The sequence below is a fragment of the Halichoerus grypus genome, chromosome 1 (assembly GCF_964656455.1).
Source record: "Halichoerus grypus chromosome 1, mHalGry1.hap1.1, whole genome shotgun sequence".
In the NCBI taxonomy this organism is placed as follows: domain Eukaryota; kingdom Metazoa; phylum Chordata; class Mammalia; order Carnivora; family Phocidae; genus Halichoerus; species Halichoerus grypus.
Window position 1 is genome coordinate 208142654 of NC_135712.1, and position 19369 is coordinate 208162022.

Here is a 19369-nt window from a genome sequence, read left to right on the forward strand (position 1 = left end):
CTTGATCTCCTGACCCTGAGATCAAAGACCTGAGCCGAAATCAAGAGTCAGACGCTTAACCGACTGAGCCACCCAGGTGCTCCAGGGATACCACTTTTAATTGGATTCCTATTGGCACCAGAATTTCTTTTTGGTGTATAGCAACCAGCACTTGTAGTTCTAGATCATGATATAGTGTGATAGCTGGATGGATAGATAGACAGACAGATAGATATAAAGATGGATGAATGGATGGGTAGACAGCTAAATAGATAAAAACTGATATAGATAGGGGTGCCTGGGTGGCTCAGTTGGTTAAGCAGCTGCCTTTGGCTCAGGTCATGATCCTGGGGTCCCAGAATCGAGTCCCGCATCGGGCTCCCTTCTCGGTGTGGAGTGTTTCTCCCTCTGACCCTCCCCCTCTCATGCACTTCCTCTCTCTCTCACTCTCTCTCTCTCAAATAAATAAATAAAATCTTAAAAAAAAAAACTGATATAGATAAATAGAGGATATACATACAGATCTGTCTTTGTCTTGTTTTTTCCCAAACTGATCTTGTAAAAACACAGCTCAGAACCCATCCTCCAAACCTGTCACCTCCAGATCAAGTCCACACTCCATGGCTCCAGGCCCTTGTTCCTGTGTCCCCGTGAGCCCCTTATCCCTACCTACCGGCCTCCCACCTGGGGCTATCCTCACCACATGTGGCAGTCTGGTGCACAGCACCCTTCACTGACCTGCGCTTGTCAGAAGTCATGTTAACCCTGTGCCCCCATCTGCCCCATTGAGTGTACATTGCTTGTCCATGCAGACCTGCTTTCATGGGAACTCCCAGTGGGGAGGTGTGTGTGTGGGGGTGCTTGACAACGTAGAGATTGGGGAGTGTGTGATGGGGGTGCTGCTAATTGAGTCAAGAGGTCAGGATAGTCTGAGGAGGTGGCATTTAAGCCAAATACTCATTGACAAGAAGATGAGGGAGAGTGGCCCAGTGGCAGGAACAGCAATGCAAAGGCCCTGAGGTAGGAATTAGTTGCCTTTAGGGTGACTTGAGCACTGTGACCTGGACATGAGAGAGATGCAGAATCTAATCAGGGGTCATTGAAATACCTCCAAGAGTTTTGTCCTGGGCAGATTATCAACAACAACAACAACCAGGTTAGAACCAAAGCAAGCTATAAGGGAGTTGATGGAACTCACTCAAGGGATGAAGCCAGGAGAGTAGGGGGAGGCTGGACACTCAGACAGGAGGGAAGAGTGTGTGTGTCCTGAGGGTGTTCCTTCATTCCATCACTCCCCCAAGTAATTCCTCAGCAATGGCCCTTCTGTGCTCCAGCTTCCAGATGCCAAAGAAAACAGCAGTGAACCAGACCAAGAGAGTTCGTGTCCCCGAAGAGCTCATTCTGGTGGGGAGACAGACAGAAAACGAGATAAGCAGGTGTGTGGTTTGTCAGGCAGCGATAAGGGCTACAGAGGGTGAGGAGGGTGAGAGGGAGTCAGATGGGGGTGGGGTGCATTTTTGATACGTTACAGAAACTTGAATACAATGGGGAGGAGCCACGGAGTATCTGGGGAAGGAAGGGCCTTTTAGGCCAGTGGAATAGCAAGAGCCAAGGCCCTGAGGTCAGAGTGAGGCTCTATTCCAGGAAGGGTGAGAGGCCACAGGAGTGTGACTGCGAGGGAAGAGGGGAAGTGGGGAGGGCAGGGCCTCCAGAAGCCAAAGGAGGAACTCAACCATAGGATTGACGTTGGTGTTGGGAAGCAAGGCAAGAGGGAGCCAAATCCTGATCCACCTCCATAGAAAATGGGCAGAACAGGGCTCCGCTGGGCAAATGGAAGGATAAGAGCTTATTCAGAACCCAGGAGGTGACCAGAGAGATAAAGCCAGGAATCCACATGCTCAGCACAAAGTCTGGTTTCTTTTAATCATGTGCCCATGCTTTTGCACTTTTTCGTTTTTTTGTTTTTTTTTTTAAGATTTATTTATTTATTTGAGGTGGGGCAGAGGGAGAAGGAGAGAGAGAATCTCAAGCAGACTCCCTGCTCAGCGCAGAGCCCAACATGGAGATTGATCTCACAACCCTGAGATCATGACCGAGCCAAAATCGAGAGTCAGACGCTTAACCAACTGGGCCACCCAGGCGCCCCTGCACTTTTTTCATTTAAAAAAATATGAAAAATGTTAACACTTGAAAAAACTATAAAATGGTATGTATCACTGATATCCCACTTTTCTGAAGACAAATGTAGGCATAGAATAATTGACAGGAAAAAAAAATTAATGGATAGTGACTCTCCGGGCAGGGGTATGACAGGCGAATGTAATGGTTTTCTTTCTGTTTTTCAGTATTTTCTAACTTTTTTATGAAGACCATGTACTACAAAAAGATAATAAGTATAATCTTGTGGGATCTCAAAAAAATAAAAAATGAAAAAACACAAAAAGCAGAGAAGATAATCCCTAAAACACCCCGGCACCCTCCACATAAAGAAGCAAATGTTAACACTCAGTCCTAAATGCTTTAGATTTTTTTTTTTCCTTTTTTTTTTGGTGAAAGAAAACAGTAAGGAGAAAGTAGAAGCCCCATTCCCAGCTCCCCTTGTCCCCAGCCCCTGTCTCCCCAGAAAACATCCGTTGCCCTGAATCTGAAATGAGGTCTTTGTGTCCTGGGTTTACATTTTAACATGTAGATATGTTAAGAGGAAGACTGGCAAAATAACGAACAAGACTTTTCAAGCCAAAATCCAAACAGTACATAAAATATAAAATGGAAAGAGGATGCCCCACCCCGTCCCCAAAGAAAGGAAAGTAATTAAAAGCTAGAGTCTAAATTTCCCTGCCCCAACAGAGCAGGTTTTCCTGTCTGTCTTGTTCACTGCTGGGTAAGCTGGTACTGGGTATACACTGGGTGCTCAATACATGTTGAATAAAATTTTAGGTGTCTTGGATCATTCCCTTTTTTCAGAATAAATTTTTTTTTTTAAATTTTAGAATAATTTTAGATTTCCAGAAAAGTGGCAAAAGATGGTGCAGGGCACTCCAGGATCATTCAGGGTTTATTTGGATGTCACCAGTTTTTCCACAACTGCCCCTTTTCTGGTCCAATATCCCACATTTGATTTTGTGCTCATGTCTCTTGGGTCTCCTGCAATCTGTGGCAGCTCCTCAAACTTCTTCTTCAAGACTGGGACATTTTTGCAAATACGGGTCGGGTATTTTATAGAATATCACTCAATTTGGGTGTTTCCTGGGTGTTATTTTTCTCACCCTCAGCTTGTGGTTACAGGTTCCTGGGAAGAAACCCACAGAGGCAAGGTGCCCTTCTCACGACATGACGTTAGTAAGACTTATCCCCAGGGATGTTAGCCTGGACCATTTGGTTAAGGCGGTGTCTGCCAGGTGTCTCCCCTGGACGGTTCCTGTCTTTTGTTTTTCCATACTTTATTCTTTGGATGAAAGTCACTTACTCCTTTGAGTCCAGTCCACACTCAAAAGGAGGCAGTAAGGGTTGAGTTCCAGCTCCTGGAGGGGCCTTTCCACTTATTTGGAATTCTTTCTAGGGAAGATTTGACTTTTCTGCCCTCACACCCATTTTAAAGACCAGGAAGCTGAGGTTGAAGACGACATACTTCCTCACTAGAGGGTGGCCCGGCCCAGGGTGAGGCCCTACCCAGCCATCGCGGGCTGTGGGTGTCCCAGGTGTGAAGGAAGGGGGAGACTCGGCCTGCGTGGGGCAGAGGGAGGAACTCCGGTCTCTGAGCCCGGTCGCCGGCCTGAGCTGCAGCCCAATCGGCGGGCCGGGGCCGCCCCCTCGGGTGCTGAACCCCATTTTACAGACGTGCCGCCCGCGCCCCGGAGGCGTGGCGGCGCTCAGCGGCCCAGCCGGATTCAGGGGCGCGGCGGCCGGGGCCCCGGGAGGCCGAGGCGCCCGCCCTCCCCGCCGGGGATCACCTGGGCCGGCCCCGGGCCCGCGGACCGGGCAGGAAGGCCGCGGCCTCCTGCAAGCCGAGCCCCCCGCCACCGCGAGCGCCCCGCGCTCCTGCCGCCGGCCCCCCCCCGCGACGCCGCCTGCCCCGCCGACGGCAGGTGAGACCCGTCCGGCGGGTGTGAACGCCGCGGGGGCCCCGGGGGAGGGGGCTCCGCCTGCCGGGGTGGCCCACTTCCTGTTTGTCCGGGCTGCGGGGGCGGGAGGCACAAACAGCCAGCCTGTGCTGGGTGACCCAGGGCAGGTCCCCTCACTTCGCTGAGCCTCCGCGTTGAAAGAGGGCCCCCCCATCGGCCCGTCGTGAGTGTGCAGGGGACGAGTGTGGAGTCAGGGCGGGCGGCAGGGACAGGGGCAGATCCGACAGGGCACCAGTGCGGGGGGCGGGGGGGGGGGGTGCCCACTGCCCACTGCCCAAGCGCCCACCTGCCTACCTACTCTCAGGGGCAGCCGGCACTGGGAGGCCTGCAGGCAGCCTGAGGGTAAAAAATCAGTGGTCACGTGGGTGTCACCAGCTGCCCTCGCCTGGGTTCCTCCTGTGGGGAATGGGGGGTGGGGAGGAGGGGAAGGTGTGGGCAGGACTTCCTGGAAAAGGGAGACCCTGGTGTTTGGGGGAGGAAGGTGACCCTGGGACTCAAACCCGGATGTTGTCAAACACACAACTCACGTGAGACACAACACAGACCCACAACAGGACTCAGGCCACAACTCAGGGACACAAATCGATATCCCACACAGTTCCACTGTAGAACCCAGGGCAAATGTCACCGACACGCCACGCGGGCCTTGCCAGGCTCCGTGTGTGCATCTACAGGGACAAAGGACTCCGGGGCACACAACAGACATGTGACCCAGGCAGGCACGCTTGGCTACACACCGGAAACAGTGCAGACACACCCAGACACAGGCGGACAAACACGTCCTGGGAGCGCATGGACACACAAGATGTGTCTGGCTGGGGCCCACAGATACAGCGACAGACACGGCACACACAGATAACGGGGTGCCTGGGGCCCACGACACAAACAAGCTCATGTGGACAAGCACAGGCTGCGAGGGAGGGCACGGCTGCACTCACTCGGGGGCCAGACCCCCACCCGAATCCCGTGTCCAGCACTGGGGAACTCCAAAGCTCACATGACCCAAGGGGAGGGCTTCTGGAACAGTTTGCGGAGAAACTGCATCATCCTCACTAATGATCCATTTCCGCCCCAGGGAATAAAGGCTCAGTGACCGCCAGTTCTGCCCAGGAGCTAACCTGCCTCTCTGAGCCCCTGGCTGACTGGCTTGTGCCTCCCCCAGGGTGAGTGCTGGGTGTGGGATGAGGGCGGCCAGAAGGGGCCTGCACTGCCACCCTTCCCTGCCCCTGGACCCCACCTACCCTCTGACCCTCCCAGCCGGCTCCTGCCCTGAAGTCCTGGGAACGAGGGCCCCACCCAGGGCTTCCCCCTGGGCCAGCCCTGTAGGGGGCTGTCTCCCCCTCTCTCAGGGCAGGGGTCTCAAGGGCCCGCTAACCATGCCTCAGCCCCGGGCCCTCCAGCTCCTGTCTCTCCCCCTCCCAGATGGACACACACACTGTGCTGCTCATCCTTCAAGCCTTGCTAGTGCTCCCCCTGGCTGACGGAGCCAACCCCGTCCTGCGCTTTGTGGCTCTGGGTGACTGGGGAGGAGTCCCCAATGCCCCGTTCTACACCGCCCGGGAGACGGCCAATGCCAAGGAGATTGCCAGGACCGTGCAGATCCTTGGCGCGGACTTCATCCTGTCCCTGGGGGACAATTTCTACTTTACTGGCGTGCAGGATGCCAATGACAAGAGGTTTCGGGTATGTGGCAGTGGGGTGGGGGACACGTGTGGAGAAGCCATTGGACCTTTGGACTCTGGAGAGGGCAGAGGAAAGCTGACACTTGTGGGTACCTAGAGCACTCCTTGTCTCCCTTGGCCCTGGACCCCTGGACTTGGTGGGAGCATCAGGGTAGCTGCTTGACCCTGGGGCTGGGGGGGCCGTGTCCCTTCTGTGTGCCGCAGGAGACCTTCGAGGATGTGTTCTCTGCCTCCTCCCTCCGCAACGTGCCCTGGTACGTCCTGGCTGGCAACCACGACCACCTGGGGAACGTCTCGGCACAGATAGCCTACTCCAGGATCTCTCAGCGTTGGTGAGCCTGCCCCACGCCCTCTGCCACGCCTCACCCAGGGGGACAGAGAGGCCCCCCGGGGCCTGAGCCGAACCTGGGGCTCATCTGCCTCCGTCTCCCCCACAGGAACTTCCCCAGCCCTTACTACCGTCTGCGCTTCAAAGTCCCGCGGTCCAACGTGTCCGTGGCCATCTTCATGCTGGACACGGTGACGCTGTGCGGTAACTCAGATGACTTCCTGAGCCAGCAGCCCGAAAGGCCCCGTGACCCGGCGCTGGCCCGCACACAGCTGGCCTGGCTCAAGAAGCAGCTGGCGGCCGCCAAGGAGGACTACGTGCTGGTGGCCGGCCACTACCCCGTGTGGTCCATCGCCGAGCACGGGCCCACCCGCTGCCTGGTCAAGCAACTGATGCCACTTCTGGCCACGTACAAGGTCACCGCCTACCTGTGTGGCCATGACCACAACCTGCAGGTGAGGGGTCTGCGGGGGAGGGGAGGGCGGTCCCCAGCCCAGCCAACGGTGCCGCATGGGGATCCTCCTGCTGCTTGGGGCGTGGGGGGCGGGGGGGAGATCTCCCAAGTGTCCCTTAAGCTGTATGCTGTCTAACCAGGAAAACAGCCCAAAGTTTCCTAAAAGTCAGCATACTAGCTACCAGGGGCCAATTGCTTACTCAGTTCTCAGGCTGTGAAGTAGGATGGATACATTGCTACAGGCAAGGAAACTGAGGCCCCGAGGGGGTCTGGTCCTTGCCCAAGATGACTCTGTGGTCAGGGACAGACCTGGCCCCGGACTCCAGACAGGCGGGCACAAAGCCGGTGGTCAGCCCCACGGAGGGGCTGGGGCCCCCACTGACCCAGCGCCCTCCGTGCACAGTACCTTCAGGATGAGAATGGCGTGGGCTACGTGCTGAGCGGGGCCGGAAACTTCATGGACCCTTCGAAAAAGCATCTGCGCAAGGTTCCCAACGGCTACCTGCGCTTCCACTACGGGGCCGAGGACTCGCTGGGTGGCTTTGCCTACGTGGAGATCAGCCCCAAAGAGATGAGCATCACTTACATCGAAGCCTCGGGCAAGTCCCTCTTCAAGACCAGACTGCCAAGGCGAGCCAGGCCCGAGCACCCTCGAGTACACCAGTCTAAGGCCTGAGGCAGAGGGGCCTCCCTGCCAGGGGGTGGGTGGGCCCTGCTGGGACCCGTGCCCATGGGCAGGCTTTCTCAAGGGCCCGCCGGGGCCGCAGCAAGCAGAGGGAGAACCACAGATGAGGAGCTGTGGTTCCAGGTGGCCCTTGTGACAAGGATGCTCACGTATGTGAAAGACACAGGGACACGTGTACCAGCCGGAGTGCTGTGCCCAGTAGCCGGGCTTGTCCAACCTGAGTTCCAGGCAATGGGGGGCAGGGAGGGAAAGCCTTCTCCTGAATCAAGCATCTTTCTGTCACTGCCGAATATTCAATAAAAGAATAGTTGCAGAGGCTGAACGCATGAGCTGAGTGTCTCTTTCGAAACTCCCTTTGCTGGCATGTCCCATCACTGGGTCCCAGAGGGTCGGGTCTCTCCCACTCGCTGCTCTAAGCCTCCATCTCTCACCTGGCCTCAGGCATGGATGCGATTGTAAGGAAAGACCAAACAGAAAGAAGGGTTACCACTCCAATCAAGCCTTCCTCCTGCACGCACAGCTCCCCAGGGGCACCTGCTGCCCCTCATTTTCTTTCCTGCCACAATCGATGCCCCCCCTTTCTTACACAACATGATATACACCACACAGTTCGGTGCATGCTCTTTCTGCTAACCACAACACAACTGTCCATACAGAACACTCCTTTTTGTTCATCTCCATATGGAATTGGCAATGCAGTCATGTGGGTTGAAAATCTAAGGTTTATAGAAAAGTGAAATATCTCCTTCCCTCCCTGATCTGTCCCCCTCTCCTGGAAGGAAATAACTTTTTGTAAATGCCTTGTTTCCTTCCAGGGTTTCTCTATTCAAATAAGAGCATGCGTGAACTTGTTTTCTCCCCTCTCCCACGGATCTGCACCTTGCTTATCTGTTGTTTTCAAACCAACCGTATGGACGTGTCATTGACACATTTAAAGGGTGCAGTTCGCTGAGTTTTGACAGTCACCCAGCCACAAACCCACCACTACCATCAAGATAAAAGCATTTCCCACAGCCCCAAAGGTTCACTTTGCACTTGGCTGTTGCTGTGTTATACCTGGAGATCTGCCCATCAGCTCTCGGGGGGAGCTTCTGGCTCTTTCTACAGCTACAGAGGCCCCGCCTGATCCCACTGTCTATCTAACTAGCCAGCCATCTACCGAGGGTTGTCTGAATTGCTTCCAATAATTTTGCTATCCTCAAACACTGCTGCAGTAAATAGCTCTATGCGTTCATTTCCTACCTGTACAGATACATCTGTAGGATAAATTGGATACATTCCCACAAGTAGGACTGCAATTCTTTATGACAGCCATGGAGCTTCCACCGTATGTCCCTGGCTGCTGGCTGGGGCCCGCTGAAATCTTTTCCAATCCTTCCCTCTTATGTGTTCCCTGAACAGAGCTTTAGGGCGCCTGGGTGGCTCAGTCAGTTAAGTGTCTGCCTTCGGCTCAGATCATGGTCTTGGGGTCCTGGGATGGAGTTCCACATTGGGCTCCCTGCTCTGCAGGGAGTCTGCTTCTCCCTCTGCCCCTCCTCCCACTCGTTCTCTCAATCTCTTTCTCTCAAATAAATAAACAAAATCTTTAAACACACACACACCTCCAGTGGATACCCCTGGACCCATGTGCTTTTGTACATCTGTGCAAGTAGGTACATAGGAAAACTTTCAGAAGCAGAATTATGGCAGGGCCCGTTTCTTACAATAAATGTTGAAAGCAGAATGTGCATCCTGAGTCGAAAGCTGCAGAGAAGCCCAGTTCCCCTAGGGGGAGAGTTGAGTAACACCCACCCACACACTGCCTGAGCCAGCCAGGGAGAGGCAAGTCACAGAAACTGCTCCCTTGGCCCGCCCTCAACTGTCACTTCAGCTGCCACAGGGCAGGGACTCACTTGTGTGCCTCCAACTGAGTGAAGTCAGCCCCACTGAGTGAAATGAAGTAACAACTTGGACAAAATGCAACTGAGTTACTTCCAGGGAGAGGAACTGGCTGGAAGGGGCACCTTCCATTTGCTACTTGATAGAAGTTGATCTTGTTGCATTTGTTACAGATACCCAGGTTCCTGTGAACAGGAAGCAAAGCTTTCTTACCAAAAATGCCAGCCCTGGGTTCCTTCCAGCTGATGTTTACCTGCCTGGCATGACTATCAGCCAAGCTCTATGCCAAAAAAAACACCATCACATCTAATCCTGACCCATGAGGCAAGGGCCAGAATCATCCTTGCTTCTCTGAGGACTTTCGAGAAGCTCGACAGATTAAGCGATGTGCCCAAGGTCATGCCAAGGAAGTGGCAGACCCTTTATCTTAACCACAACAGCCAAGGCGGTTCACAGCTACCCAGCCTCTTCCCACTGACTCAGAGGCTCCAGGCAGGCAGGGAGCTGAATCAGAAGTCAGCCCAATGTCCCTGTTCACAGGGCCCAGAACGTGGAATTAGCCCAATGTCCCTGTTCACAGGGCCCAGCACGTGGAAAGGAGAAGTGACACATCCAAGCTGACACAGGGAATGAGGGGCAGGGAGCCGGACTGTCAGCCAGGCCCCCTTCTCCACAATGACCAAGGCTTGTGCCAGGCAGCTGCGGACCCAAGGAGAGCCAAAAAGAAGAAGGCAGGGCAGACACTCGCCCTCGGAAGGCTTCCGTCCAGCTCAGGGGACAGTGCTAGCTAGCACGCAGCCCCTGTTAGAAAGATGCCTTTTAGGGGCGCCTGGGTGGCTCAGTCGTTAAGCATCTGCCTTCAGCTCAGGTCATGATCCCAGGGTCCTGGGATCCAGCCCCGCATCAGGCTCTCTGCTCCGTGGGAAGCCTGCTTCTCCCTCTCCCACTCCCCCTGCTTGTGTTCCCTCTCACTGTCTCTCTCTCTCTCTGTCAAATAAATAAATAAATAAATAATCTTAAAAAAAAAAAAAAAAGAAAGATGCCTTCTAAACATCCCAGAACAAGATGGCAGACCTCCTCAAGGCCACTCACAGGCTCTCATCTCCTCTCACTCTCCCCAGGCAACCTCTAGTGATCCAACCATCATGGATATTCTCATCTCCCGCACTCCACTCCACTCCTCACCCCAGGTGCCGGGTCAGCAGCTTGTCCCGGAGGTCAGGCCCCACCCTCAACAACCTCGCAGGCCAAGAATCATAAATAATAAGGTGAGAGACCCGCCTTACAGAATGTACTGTCATCAAAACAACAGGACACGAGCTCAGAGAAAACATCCAGAGGAAATCCAGAAACAAATTCAAGAACACATGAGAATGTGATGCAGGTTGAAGGCAGCGCTGTAATTTCACGGAAAGGTGTTATTTGCCTTGTTAATTTTCCCAGAAGACAGAGCCTGAGCCCTACTTCAGACCATTGACAAAAATTAAAACCCAGAGGGATCACATATTTTTAGTATAGAAATAAAACACCATAGGAGATGAAAACGAACATCCACACAAAGATCTGAATGAGATGGTTCAGACTAGCTCTACTCATAACTGCCCCAAACCGGAAACAACCCACATGTCCATCAACAGGTGCAAGGATAAACAAAGTGTGATCCGTCCACACAATGGAATGCAATTCAGTGATAAAATGAAGTAAACTAATGATAGACACAACATGCACAAGTCTCAAACCGAGTAAGCTGAACAAAAGAAGATAAACTCAAAAGACTATACACAATGTATGATTCTCTTCATAGGACTTTCTGAAAACTACAAAGCTATAGGAACTGAAAACAGATCAGTTGGTGCCAGGGGCTAGGGGCAGGGGCAGGGGCAGGAACTGACGACAACGAAACGTGAAGAAACTTTTCAGGGGGCTGCGGCACCTAAGTGGCTCAGTCGGATAAGCGTCTGCTTTCAGTTCAGGTCACGATCTCAGGGTTCAGGTCAAGATCTCAGGGTCCTGGGTTCGAGCTCCACGTCAGGCTCCCTGCTCAGCGGGGAGTCTGCTTCTTCCTCTTGCTCTCTCTCTCTGCACCTCCCCCTGCTCATGCTCTGTCTCTCTCAAATAAATAAATAAAATCTTTTAAAAAAAAGGAAACTTGGGGCGCCTGGGTGGCTCAGTTGGTTGAGCGACTGCCTTCGGCTCAGGTCATGATCCTGGAGTCCCTGGATCGAGTCCCGCATCGGGCTCCCTGCTCGGCGGGGAGTCTGCTTCTCCCTCTGACCCTAACCCCTCTCATGTGCTCTCTCTCATTCTCTCTCTCTCAAATAAATAAATAAAATCTTTAAAAAAAAAAAGGAAACTTTTTGGGAGTGATAGATACATTCACTATCTTAACTGATGTGAGGGTTTCATGGGTGTACACATAGGTCAAAACACGAAATTTCATAGTTTACAAGTGATTTATTGTCTGTCACTTATATCTCAATAAAGCTGGGAAGGAAGGAAGGAAGGAAGGAAGGAAGGAAGTGAGAGAGAGAGAAATAGAAAAAAATAGAATGAGAAAGAAAAGAAACAAACAAACGTGGCAATCACGAGCAAATATAGGATTGTCCATATCCTATGGCCAAGTTGCAATATGAATTGTGTAGCTACTAAAAACAAAAGCTACTTGTATGTGGTTTTTTTTTTTTTTTTTGCTACTCGTATGTGTTTTGACTATTCAGTGTAAATAGCAAGTTGCAAGGTAATATATAGTATGATCCCATCCTGTGTGTGTACAAGTTTGCATCAGCACTGAAAGGGTCCCCTAGTCAGTTCCAAGGGTAACACTGCCCCCTAGGGGATACCTTGAAGATAGCTCAACTTAAAATACATGTCATTATAAATTATTTTCCTGAACACTCTCATGAAACAGCTCTTATCAAGGTCACCAGTGACCAAACACTTGCAGAGTCAACGGAGTTAATTCTCTTGCAACCACATGTGACATAGCTGACCACTCTCCCTCTCTTGAAATACCTTCTTCTGGAGGCTTCTGGGAAAGGACACTCGCCTCTCTCTCCTCCCTACCTCACCAGTGCGCTCAGTCTCTTGCTGACTCCTTCTCCTAACATCTAAGGATGGGGTGCCCTGGCCTCCTTCTTAGTCCTCTTCTTTTGCTATACTTTACCCCCACACCCTGAAACGAGGTGACTTCCTCTGGCTCCAAGGCTTCAGATAACCCCCATAGGTGAATGACTCTCAAAATCACATCCAGATCCTTCAATCTGAACCCCAGACTCCACTTCCAATGGCCTGCCCCATACCTCTCTTTGCTTGTCTCAAAAATCATGGCTAGAACACAACCCGTGATTTCTCCTCCAAATCATCTCTCTGAGAGGCAGCACCCAGGGGCTCCAGACAGTGGGAATTGTCTTTGATCCCTTTCTCTCCTTCACTCCATCAGAAGTTCTGTAGGTGCTATCTCTGTGTAACTCCTGCTCAGTCTTCGATTTCAACCTCAGCGTCAGCCTCCCAGAGAAGCCTTCCCTAACCTCTCAGACTAGTTTGGCAGCCCCCTCCACCATCATATGCTCTGAGATCCACACATACTCCTCTGCTGCACTGAAGAGTGTAGTAATTGATCCTTTATGTTTATGTCCAGCCTCTTCCCTAAATTGTGGGATTCGTAGAGCCTTATTCCTTCCTCCCCCAGCTCCAAAAACAGTCCCTAACATGGCCCACAAAACTCCACCTGATCTGGTCCGTGTATGCCTATTCAACCTTTTCTATTATAACTTCAGCACTCAGGGTGGTCCGCGGACCAGCAGCATGGACGTCACCGGGAAATGCAGACTTTTAGACCGCACACCTGACCTAATGAATCAGACCTGAACTTTAAGAAGATCCGCAGGCTCTTATTGAAGTTTGAGAAGAGAGTCCGACAAGCTCCCCCATCACCGATTCAGCCGTACTGGTATTTGCAATTCCTTAGCACTGAGATATTTGAATGTGTCCGCAGCTGGAGAGATCCAGGTGGGCTGCGAGGGGGTGGGGCTTGAACTGGGAGAAAAGACAAGTGAAGATGCTGCGGCCAAGGGCAAGTCAGCCTTTCCAATGCTGGAAACTCCCAGCCACCACGGCTCCCGAAACGCGGTAACCGCCACTCACGGGAGCGCATCAGAAGCGGGGTGTGCACTACCACAGTCCAAAGCGCACGCGCCCTCGCGCAGGCGCACTACGACCCCGCCTCCCGGCCCGGTACGCGAGTACGCGGGTGCACTGGAGGAGGCGGGGCCTGCTCGCGGGGCGGTCCCGGCCTCGGGTGAGAAGAGGAGAGGGGTTTCCGCTTCCGGCGGAAGACGGAAGCCACTGTCTCCCGGGTGAACGAGGCCGTCGCAACGAGGGGAAGAGTGTAGGTGACGGTTCGCGCCGGCGGGCGTTGGGGCTTGGCGTGAGTGGGCGATCTTCTACTTGGAGGCGCTCACGGGGTCCAGGAGGAGGCGTCGAGGACCCCGGGTTTGGGGGGTGGCCTGCCGGGGAGCTTGGCTCCCCAGGACCCCAGCCCGCTAAGCGCGGCTGCTCGGTGGCCCGGCTCCCACGGGCGGCCGGCGGGAGGCGTCGCCGAAACCTCGGTGAGCTTGGAGGGACCGCTCACTCGCCGCCGCGTGAGTCACGGCAGGGTTGGGGACCGATCCCTTTTCCGGGCCCCGTTGGCGCGCTTGGACTTAGGTCGCCACAGGAGTGGCTGAGGCCCCCGGAGCTTTGTGTACAGGCCAGACCCCTTTTCTGCTGTGGGGTTGGGGATGCAGCAGACGCCGGGTAAAATGAGATTCTGGGGCCCATCCGTACCTTCTGATTCAAGAGACTTACTTATTCATTCAGCAAGTATTTATTGAGCGCTTAATGCATACCAGGCTCTACCCGAGCTGGGGATTCAGCAGTGGGCAAATCGTGCCTCCCACCCCGTTCCACTGGGGGCAGGTCTTAGATGAGGTTCAGAAATCTGCATTTTTTTGAGCACCACCCCCCACCCAGGTGATTCTGTTACAGGTGGTACCCAGGGCCAGGCTTTGGGGAAACAAAACACTGCCCTGAGCAGGTGAGACCATGGGCTGTAGAACTGGCCACTCCTTTGGGGTCTGGCTGCTTTCCTCTGCTGCCCCATCCGTACTCTTTCTCCCCATTGCTCACTGAGCTTCAGCTGTACCAATCTTTCTCTTTCTGGAAAAAAAAAGCTGCTTCTGCCTCAGAGCCTTTGCAGTTGCTGTTCCGTCAGCTGGACTATTTCACGTGGTTGCTTTCTCTCATCATTCAGGCCTCCGCTTAAATGACTTTTACCCAGAGGGTCCTTCCCACCCCACTCTTATCTGAAGTAGCCCCACTCCGGAAGTATTCACTTGGCCCTGATTGATTAATCTCACAGCACTTACTGATAATTGAAATTGTTTCTCTTATTTAGTTGTTGAGGGTCTGTCTGCTTCTACTAGAATAGAGGTTCCACCGGAGCAGACACTTGGCCTGCCTTGATTGCAGCATTACTGTGGTTAGCGAAGGGCCTGGCATTGGTTCATTCATTCATTTGGTAAACATTTGTTGCACGCCAGCTCTGGGCCACCAGCAGTTCTAGGCTCGGGATCCAAAGAAAAGACAAATCCCTGCCACCATAGAATTTACATTTGGAGGGAGGTGGGCGGGGAAGGAGATGCAGGGAGACCAATGAGGAGGCTGTGTGAGCATGACCAGGACTCCTGGACTCAGACCATGGTCTTGGCAAGAAGTGGGCAGATTCTGGATGTCTTTTAGAGGGAGGGCAGCAGGATCAGGATCAGATAAGGGGTGTGAGAGGGAGAGAAAGGAATCTAGGGTGAGTCCAAGGTTTTTGGATAGATGGATTTGTTATCTGCTGAGATGGGGAAGGCCGGAAAAGCCTCTTGAGGTGTCAGCAGCTTGGTTTGAGATGGGTTATGTTTAAACGTGTGTTAACATCAGGTGAAGGTGTAGCCGAGGCAGTAAAACGAGCCAGTCTGTAGTTGAGAGGAGACACTGAGGATGGTGAAATCGGGAGGCATCAGTATGGAGGAGGCATTTGAAGCCCTGAGGCAGGGTGAGATCTCCATGGAGGTGAGTGTAAATGAAATGGAGCCCAAAGATTGAGCTTGTGGGCTCATGTACCATTAAGAGACTTCGGGGCTGGGGCTGGGGGCAGCAGCAACAGCAGAAGCTGAAAGGCACCACCAGTGAGGCTGGGACAGAGTACGGGGTCCTGAGAGCTGCATGGGAAGGGTGGGAGGAGGGACCAGTGTGTCCAGTGCCCTGGGGGCGGGTGAGCAGAATGGTGGGGAGGTAGAGGGAGAATGGGAGGAAATGAATGCAAGCAGTGAGTGCAGACAGCTCTACTAGAAAAGCCCACAGAATGAAAAGGTGGTTTTGTGTTTTTGTTTAGAAAGAGAGCCCCAGGCCTTGAGTGGTAGGAGGGACAGAGGGAGAGAGGGAGAGAATCCCAAGCCGACTCTGTGCTGAGCGCGGCGCGGAGTCCTGCACAGGACTCGATCCCATGACCCTGAGATCATAACCTGAGCTGAAATCAAGAGTTAGATGCTCAACCCACTGAGACACCCAGGCGCCCCACAAGGTGGTGGTTTTTAAGGATGTATTTAATAACTGTGTTTGTTAATGATCTAGTGGATCTAGTGGAAAGAGAAAATGTGTTGTTGGGACCCAGGGGAGCATGGACATTCTTCCATAGCAAAGGAGGGAAGGCAGAATGGGGGGTCCTGGGGGCTTGTGGATGTTCTCTATGGACTACTTCTGTTTACTCAGAGAATTGGGAACACCCTAAGTTAAGAGTGAGGATGGTATATAGAGACCGATTGCGAAATATGAGTGAAATTCTGGTGTTTATTGTGGCAGGCTGCTGGCCTCCCATGTCAGGGCAGGATGATGCTAAAGCCACACAGGTGGGGGAGAGGGGGAGCGGCGAGAGGGGAAAGTGCCTTGGGAAGGCATTCCCAGGTCTGGTGATCATTGAGCCCTGAGCACAGTGCCTGGCATGGGAGATATGCTCAGTTGTCGCCCCTGCTTCCAAGATGTCCCTCTGGTACTTGACCCCATCATTTCCCCAACATCTTGTTCTTCCTGTGCATTAGACATCAGAGAATGATGCCACCTTCTCCCCCGTCCAGCCTCTCCATCCCCCACCACCTTAGGAGTCATCCTGGACCCCTGCTTCTCTCGCCACACTCACTCCACTGATTTGTCGCAGTCTCTTGGCCACTGCCATCCCTCCAGGTCCTGGTTCTGACTTCATGTGCATCCAGACCTCTGACCTGTTCTCCTCGATGCCTTAGAAAGGCAGAGATTTCATCCTTCCTCTCCCCACTGCCCCCAGGATCCATCCAAACCCCTCCCACCATCCCTGCTCCTTCCTTAGCCTGCCCCACACCCCTGCCTGTACGGTCCCCAAATGCTGGCCGGGGCCCTCAGACACCTGTCCTCAGGCTTGGTATGTGGCGTTTCTCTACTGGAGATGCTTGTCCCCTCTTCTCTGCCCAACAGCTCTTTATTTGTGGAGAGGCAGCCCAGGAGGCTCATCCGGAGGGTCTGTCAAATTCCTTGAGTGTCATTGCTCCTGGGTGCCGCTTGCATGCCCTTTGACAAGAGGAGCAGCTGCCCCTAAAATCACCGGCTTCTGAGCACTTAGGCCCTGCCCAGCCCTGTGCAGCTGGGTCTGTCAGAGTCTCTCGTATCATCCTCATCAGGAACAGGGGCATCCTGTGTGGGTGCCGATGATGGACGGGCCGGGTCCTGTGCTCCGCACTTTATTTAACCATGTGGCGTGGCAGCCCCACGAGACCCCTCTGAAATAGCAGCTTCATCTCTGTTTTACTAATAGGAAACCGAGGCACAGAGAGTTTAAGTCACCAGCCTGGGGTCACCCAGTAAGTGGAGGGCCAGGATTAGAGCTCAGGTTACCTGATGCCAGAGCGTGCTGCCATCCCCGCTGCCCGGAGTGGGCCTGGATTGTCCGCCCGCCTGGGGCCTGGGAGTCTCCTCCTTCAGGGGCCGAGCCTGAGGTGCCAGCCCCGCCTTCTTCCCAGCCTGCTTCCCAGAGCGTCAAGCCGGAGGGCTCTGTGGGTCCCCTTGAGTTGCTGACTTCTGCCCCCCCCAGGTTTGTCCTCCTACAGACATGGGGCGCAGAAAGTCGAAACGGAAGCCACCCCCCAAAAAGAAGATGACCGGCACCCTAGAGACCCAGTTCACCTGCCCATTCTGCAACCACGAGAAGTCTTGTGACGTAAAAATGTGAGTGGGGGACAGGGCCTCCTCTCTCCTCCCAAAGTCGGGAGGCAGCTTCCCTGCTCCCACCATCCTCCTTTCTGCCCCAGCCTTCCCAGGTAGGGGGATCCTCACCCAGAGACACAGGCTCCTTTACTCACCAGTCCCCCCACCTCCTCCTGTTTCAGGGATCGTGCGCGCAACACCGGAGTCATCTCTTGTACCGTGTGCCTAGAGGAATTCCAGACACCCATCACATGTATCCTTGGGAAGCCGGGCTTTTTCCGGAAGGTGGGGTGGGAAGGGGAGGGCTGGGGGCAGTTAGGGCTCCCCTGCCCCGGGTGGGCTGCCCTGGGGCACCTGGCCAGGAGCAGGGGGACTGGCCCCCAATTTCTGCTCCTCTGGTCCTGCTGTTTGCCACGGTGCAGGGCTGTGACTGCCCAGGGGAAGAGAGGTGCCACCTGCTGGCGTACGTAGGGTGTCGGGCGGGGACCTGGCTGACGCCGGTGAGAGGTGTGTACAGGGAAGGGGTCCAGTGCCACCAGTCGCCCTTGACCTCAGCGGCCCAGATCTGTCAGAACCAGTGGACGTGTACAGCGACTGGATAGATGCCTGCGAGGCCGCCAATCAGTAGCAGTGCCGAGGACCCACTCCCCTGGCAGTGCCGCGTGCCGTGGGCCTGCCCCGCTGGCTACCAGTCCAGAGACATTCCAGGGTCCAGGGTGTGGGTCCAGGGCCTTCACAGCCCTCTGCGTGTATGGAGTGGGTGTGGGTGTGAGTGTGAGTGTGTGCGGCCACAAGCGTGGCCGTGGCAGTGTGCTTGTGGGAGCGGACTGGAGGTGAGGTGGGGTTGTTGCCCCCCCCCCACCCCCCCGCCCCGGGGGGGAAGCCTGAAGTGCTTCACTTGGCTCTGAAAGCCTTTAAATTGCTTGCTCCTCCGCGGAGCCAGTGTCCTGACATTCTGGGCAAGGACAAGGCCAGCAGAGGCTGCCTCAGGACCCTCCAGCCTCCTCACCCACCTCACCAGCACCTTGCCCACTTGAACTGGACTGCCCTCCCTCCTTCCCTGCCTTCCAAGGCCTGTAGCCTGAGGTTCAGAGCCACGGTCCTGTAGCTCCCTTGGCTGAGTCCTGGCAGAACAGCCCCTTTTCATGTTTAGTTGCTTTTGTAGAGGAGGAGGGGCTGGGTCGGGGATATCTGTCACAGCCACAAGCCCTTAAATAAAGCAGCCGATGCAGACTCCTGCCTCTCTGTGATGTCCTGGGTTCTGGGTCAGGCCCAGGGGCTCAGTGAGGGAGAGGGGGAGACGGAGGCATTCGGAGGTGGCCTGGCGGGCCGTTGGAGATGGGGTTTGGTTAGTCCAAAATGTCCATTTTGTCCACACAACAGGCATTCAGGGTGAAACCAGGGTAGTGCTGGGCCCAAGGAACATGGGTGAACCCGCAGATGTCTGGCCAGGCATTTACAGGCACAACAAAATGGGGCCACTGGAGCCTGGGGTGGGATGGCGGGGTTGGTCGGGGCAATCAGAGAAGGCTTCCTGCGGGAGGGGGGGCAGCCTAACGGAAGTAACATTCCAGGCTCACCCTGTCCCTCCTCTGAGGCGGGTGCCCCGGGCTCACAGTGACGAATTGGGCCAGAGATGGGAAGTCATTGGCCCGAGGTCCCAGAGCCAAAAGGCTGCAGAGCAGGGCCTTGAACCCAGGAGGCCTGGCTTCATAGCCCAGGGTCTGCCTTCCTATGAGTCCAGGGTCCAGGCTAAGGGACCAGCTCATGGCTTCCTTTGGGGAGAAAGTGAGAACACTGTAGAAGATGAAGGGTCCATGAAAGGGACCTTTTTCCAGGGGTGATGAGGGGTCACTGAAGGCTGGAGGTGGGGCCACATGCACGTGTGTGATACAATAAATAGTGGCCTTTGTCCCTAGTTCCTGGCACAGAGTTCCTCAAACCCTTGCAGTTTCCTGAATGATGGTGTCTTTTGTCACTCAAAGG

The 19369-nt window shown here is 54.2% G+C and overlaps 2 protein-coding genes across 9 annotated transcripts; both read left to right on the forward strand.

Moving 5' to 3' along the window:
• Positions 1–3911: 3911 nt before the first annotated feature.
• On the forward strand, positions 3912–7575 carry ACP5 (acid phosphatase 5, tartrate resistant). Of its 2 annotated transcripts, none has more exons than XM_036088904.2 (6): positions 3912–4064; positions 5176–5263; positions 5523–5783; positions 5987–6114; positions 6220–6565; positions 6968–7575. In XM_036088904.2, exons 3-6 carry the CDS (start codon positions 5523–5525, stop codon positions 7238–7240), a joined length of 1008 nt encoding a protein of 335 aa, XP_035944797.1. In that variant the 5' UTR covers positions 3912–4064; positions 5176–5263; the 3' UTR covers positions 7241–7575. The 2 variants fall into 2 exon arrangements, with proteins under 2 accessions (XP_035944797.1, XP_035944798.1); XM_036088905.2 differs by lacking the exon at positions 3912–4064 and adding an exon at positions 4208–4263.
• Positions 7576–13387: 5812 nt separating this feature from the next.
• On the forward strand, positions 13388–18616 carry ELOF1 (elongation factor 1). Of its 7 annotated transcripts, none has more exons than XM_036088898.2 (4): positions 13388–13514; positions 17271–17404; positions 17566–17636; positions 17947–18616. In XM_036088898.2, exons 2-4 carry the CDS (start codon positions 17289–17291, stop codon positions 18009–18011), a joined length of 252 nt encoding a protein of 83 aa, XP_035944791.1. In that variant the 5' UTR covers positions 13388–13514; positions 17271–17288; the 3' UTR covers positions 18012–18616. The 7 variants fall into 7 exon arrangements, with proteins under 7 accessions (XP_035944791.1, XP_035944792.1, XP_035944793.1 ...); XM_036088899.2 differs by having other exon boundaries at positions 13417–13553; XM_036088900.2 differs by having other exon boundaries at positions 13418–13518.
• The last annotated feature ends 753 nt before the right edge of the window (positions 18617–19369 follow it).

Excerpts from the sequence above, each read along its gene's own strand:
- ACP5 (XM_036088904.2), top strand. The coding sequence starts at position 5,523 with ATGGACACACACACTGTGCTGCTCATCCTTCAAGCCTTGCTAGTGCTC. Across the intron at positions 5,784-5,986 it reads CCAATGACAAGAGGTTTCGG|GAGACCTTCGAGGATGTGTT; the intron begins GTATGTGGCAGT and ends TGTGTGCCGCAG. Across the intron at positions 6,115-6,219 it reads TCCAGGATCTCTCAGCGTTG|GAACTTCCCCAGCCCTTACT; the intron begins GTGAGCCTGCCC and ends TCTCCCCCACAG.
- ELOF1 (XM_036088891.2), top strand. The coding sequence starts at position 15,152 with ATGGTGAAATCGGGAGGCATCAGTATGGAGGAGGCATTTGAAGCCCTG. Across the intron at positions 15,224-17,270 it reads AGGGTGAGATCTCCATGGAG|GTTTGTCCTCCTACAGACAT; the intron begins GTGAGTGTAAAT and ends TGCCCCCCCCAG. Across the intron at positions 17,405-17,565 it reads AAGTCTTGTGACGTAAAAAT|GGATCGTGCGCGCAACACCG; the intron begins GTGAGTGGGGGA and ends CTCCTGTTTCAG.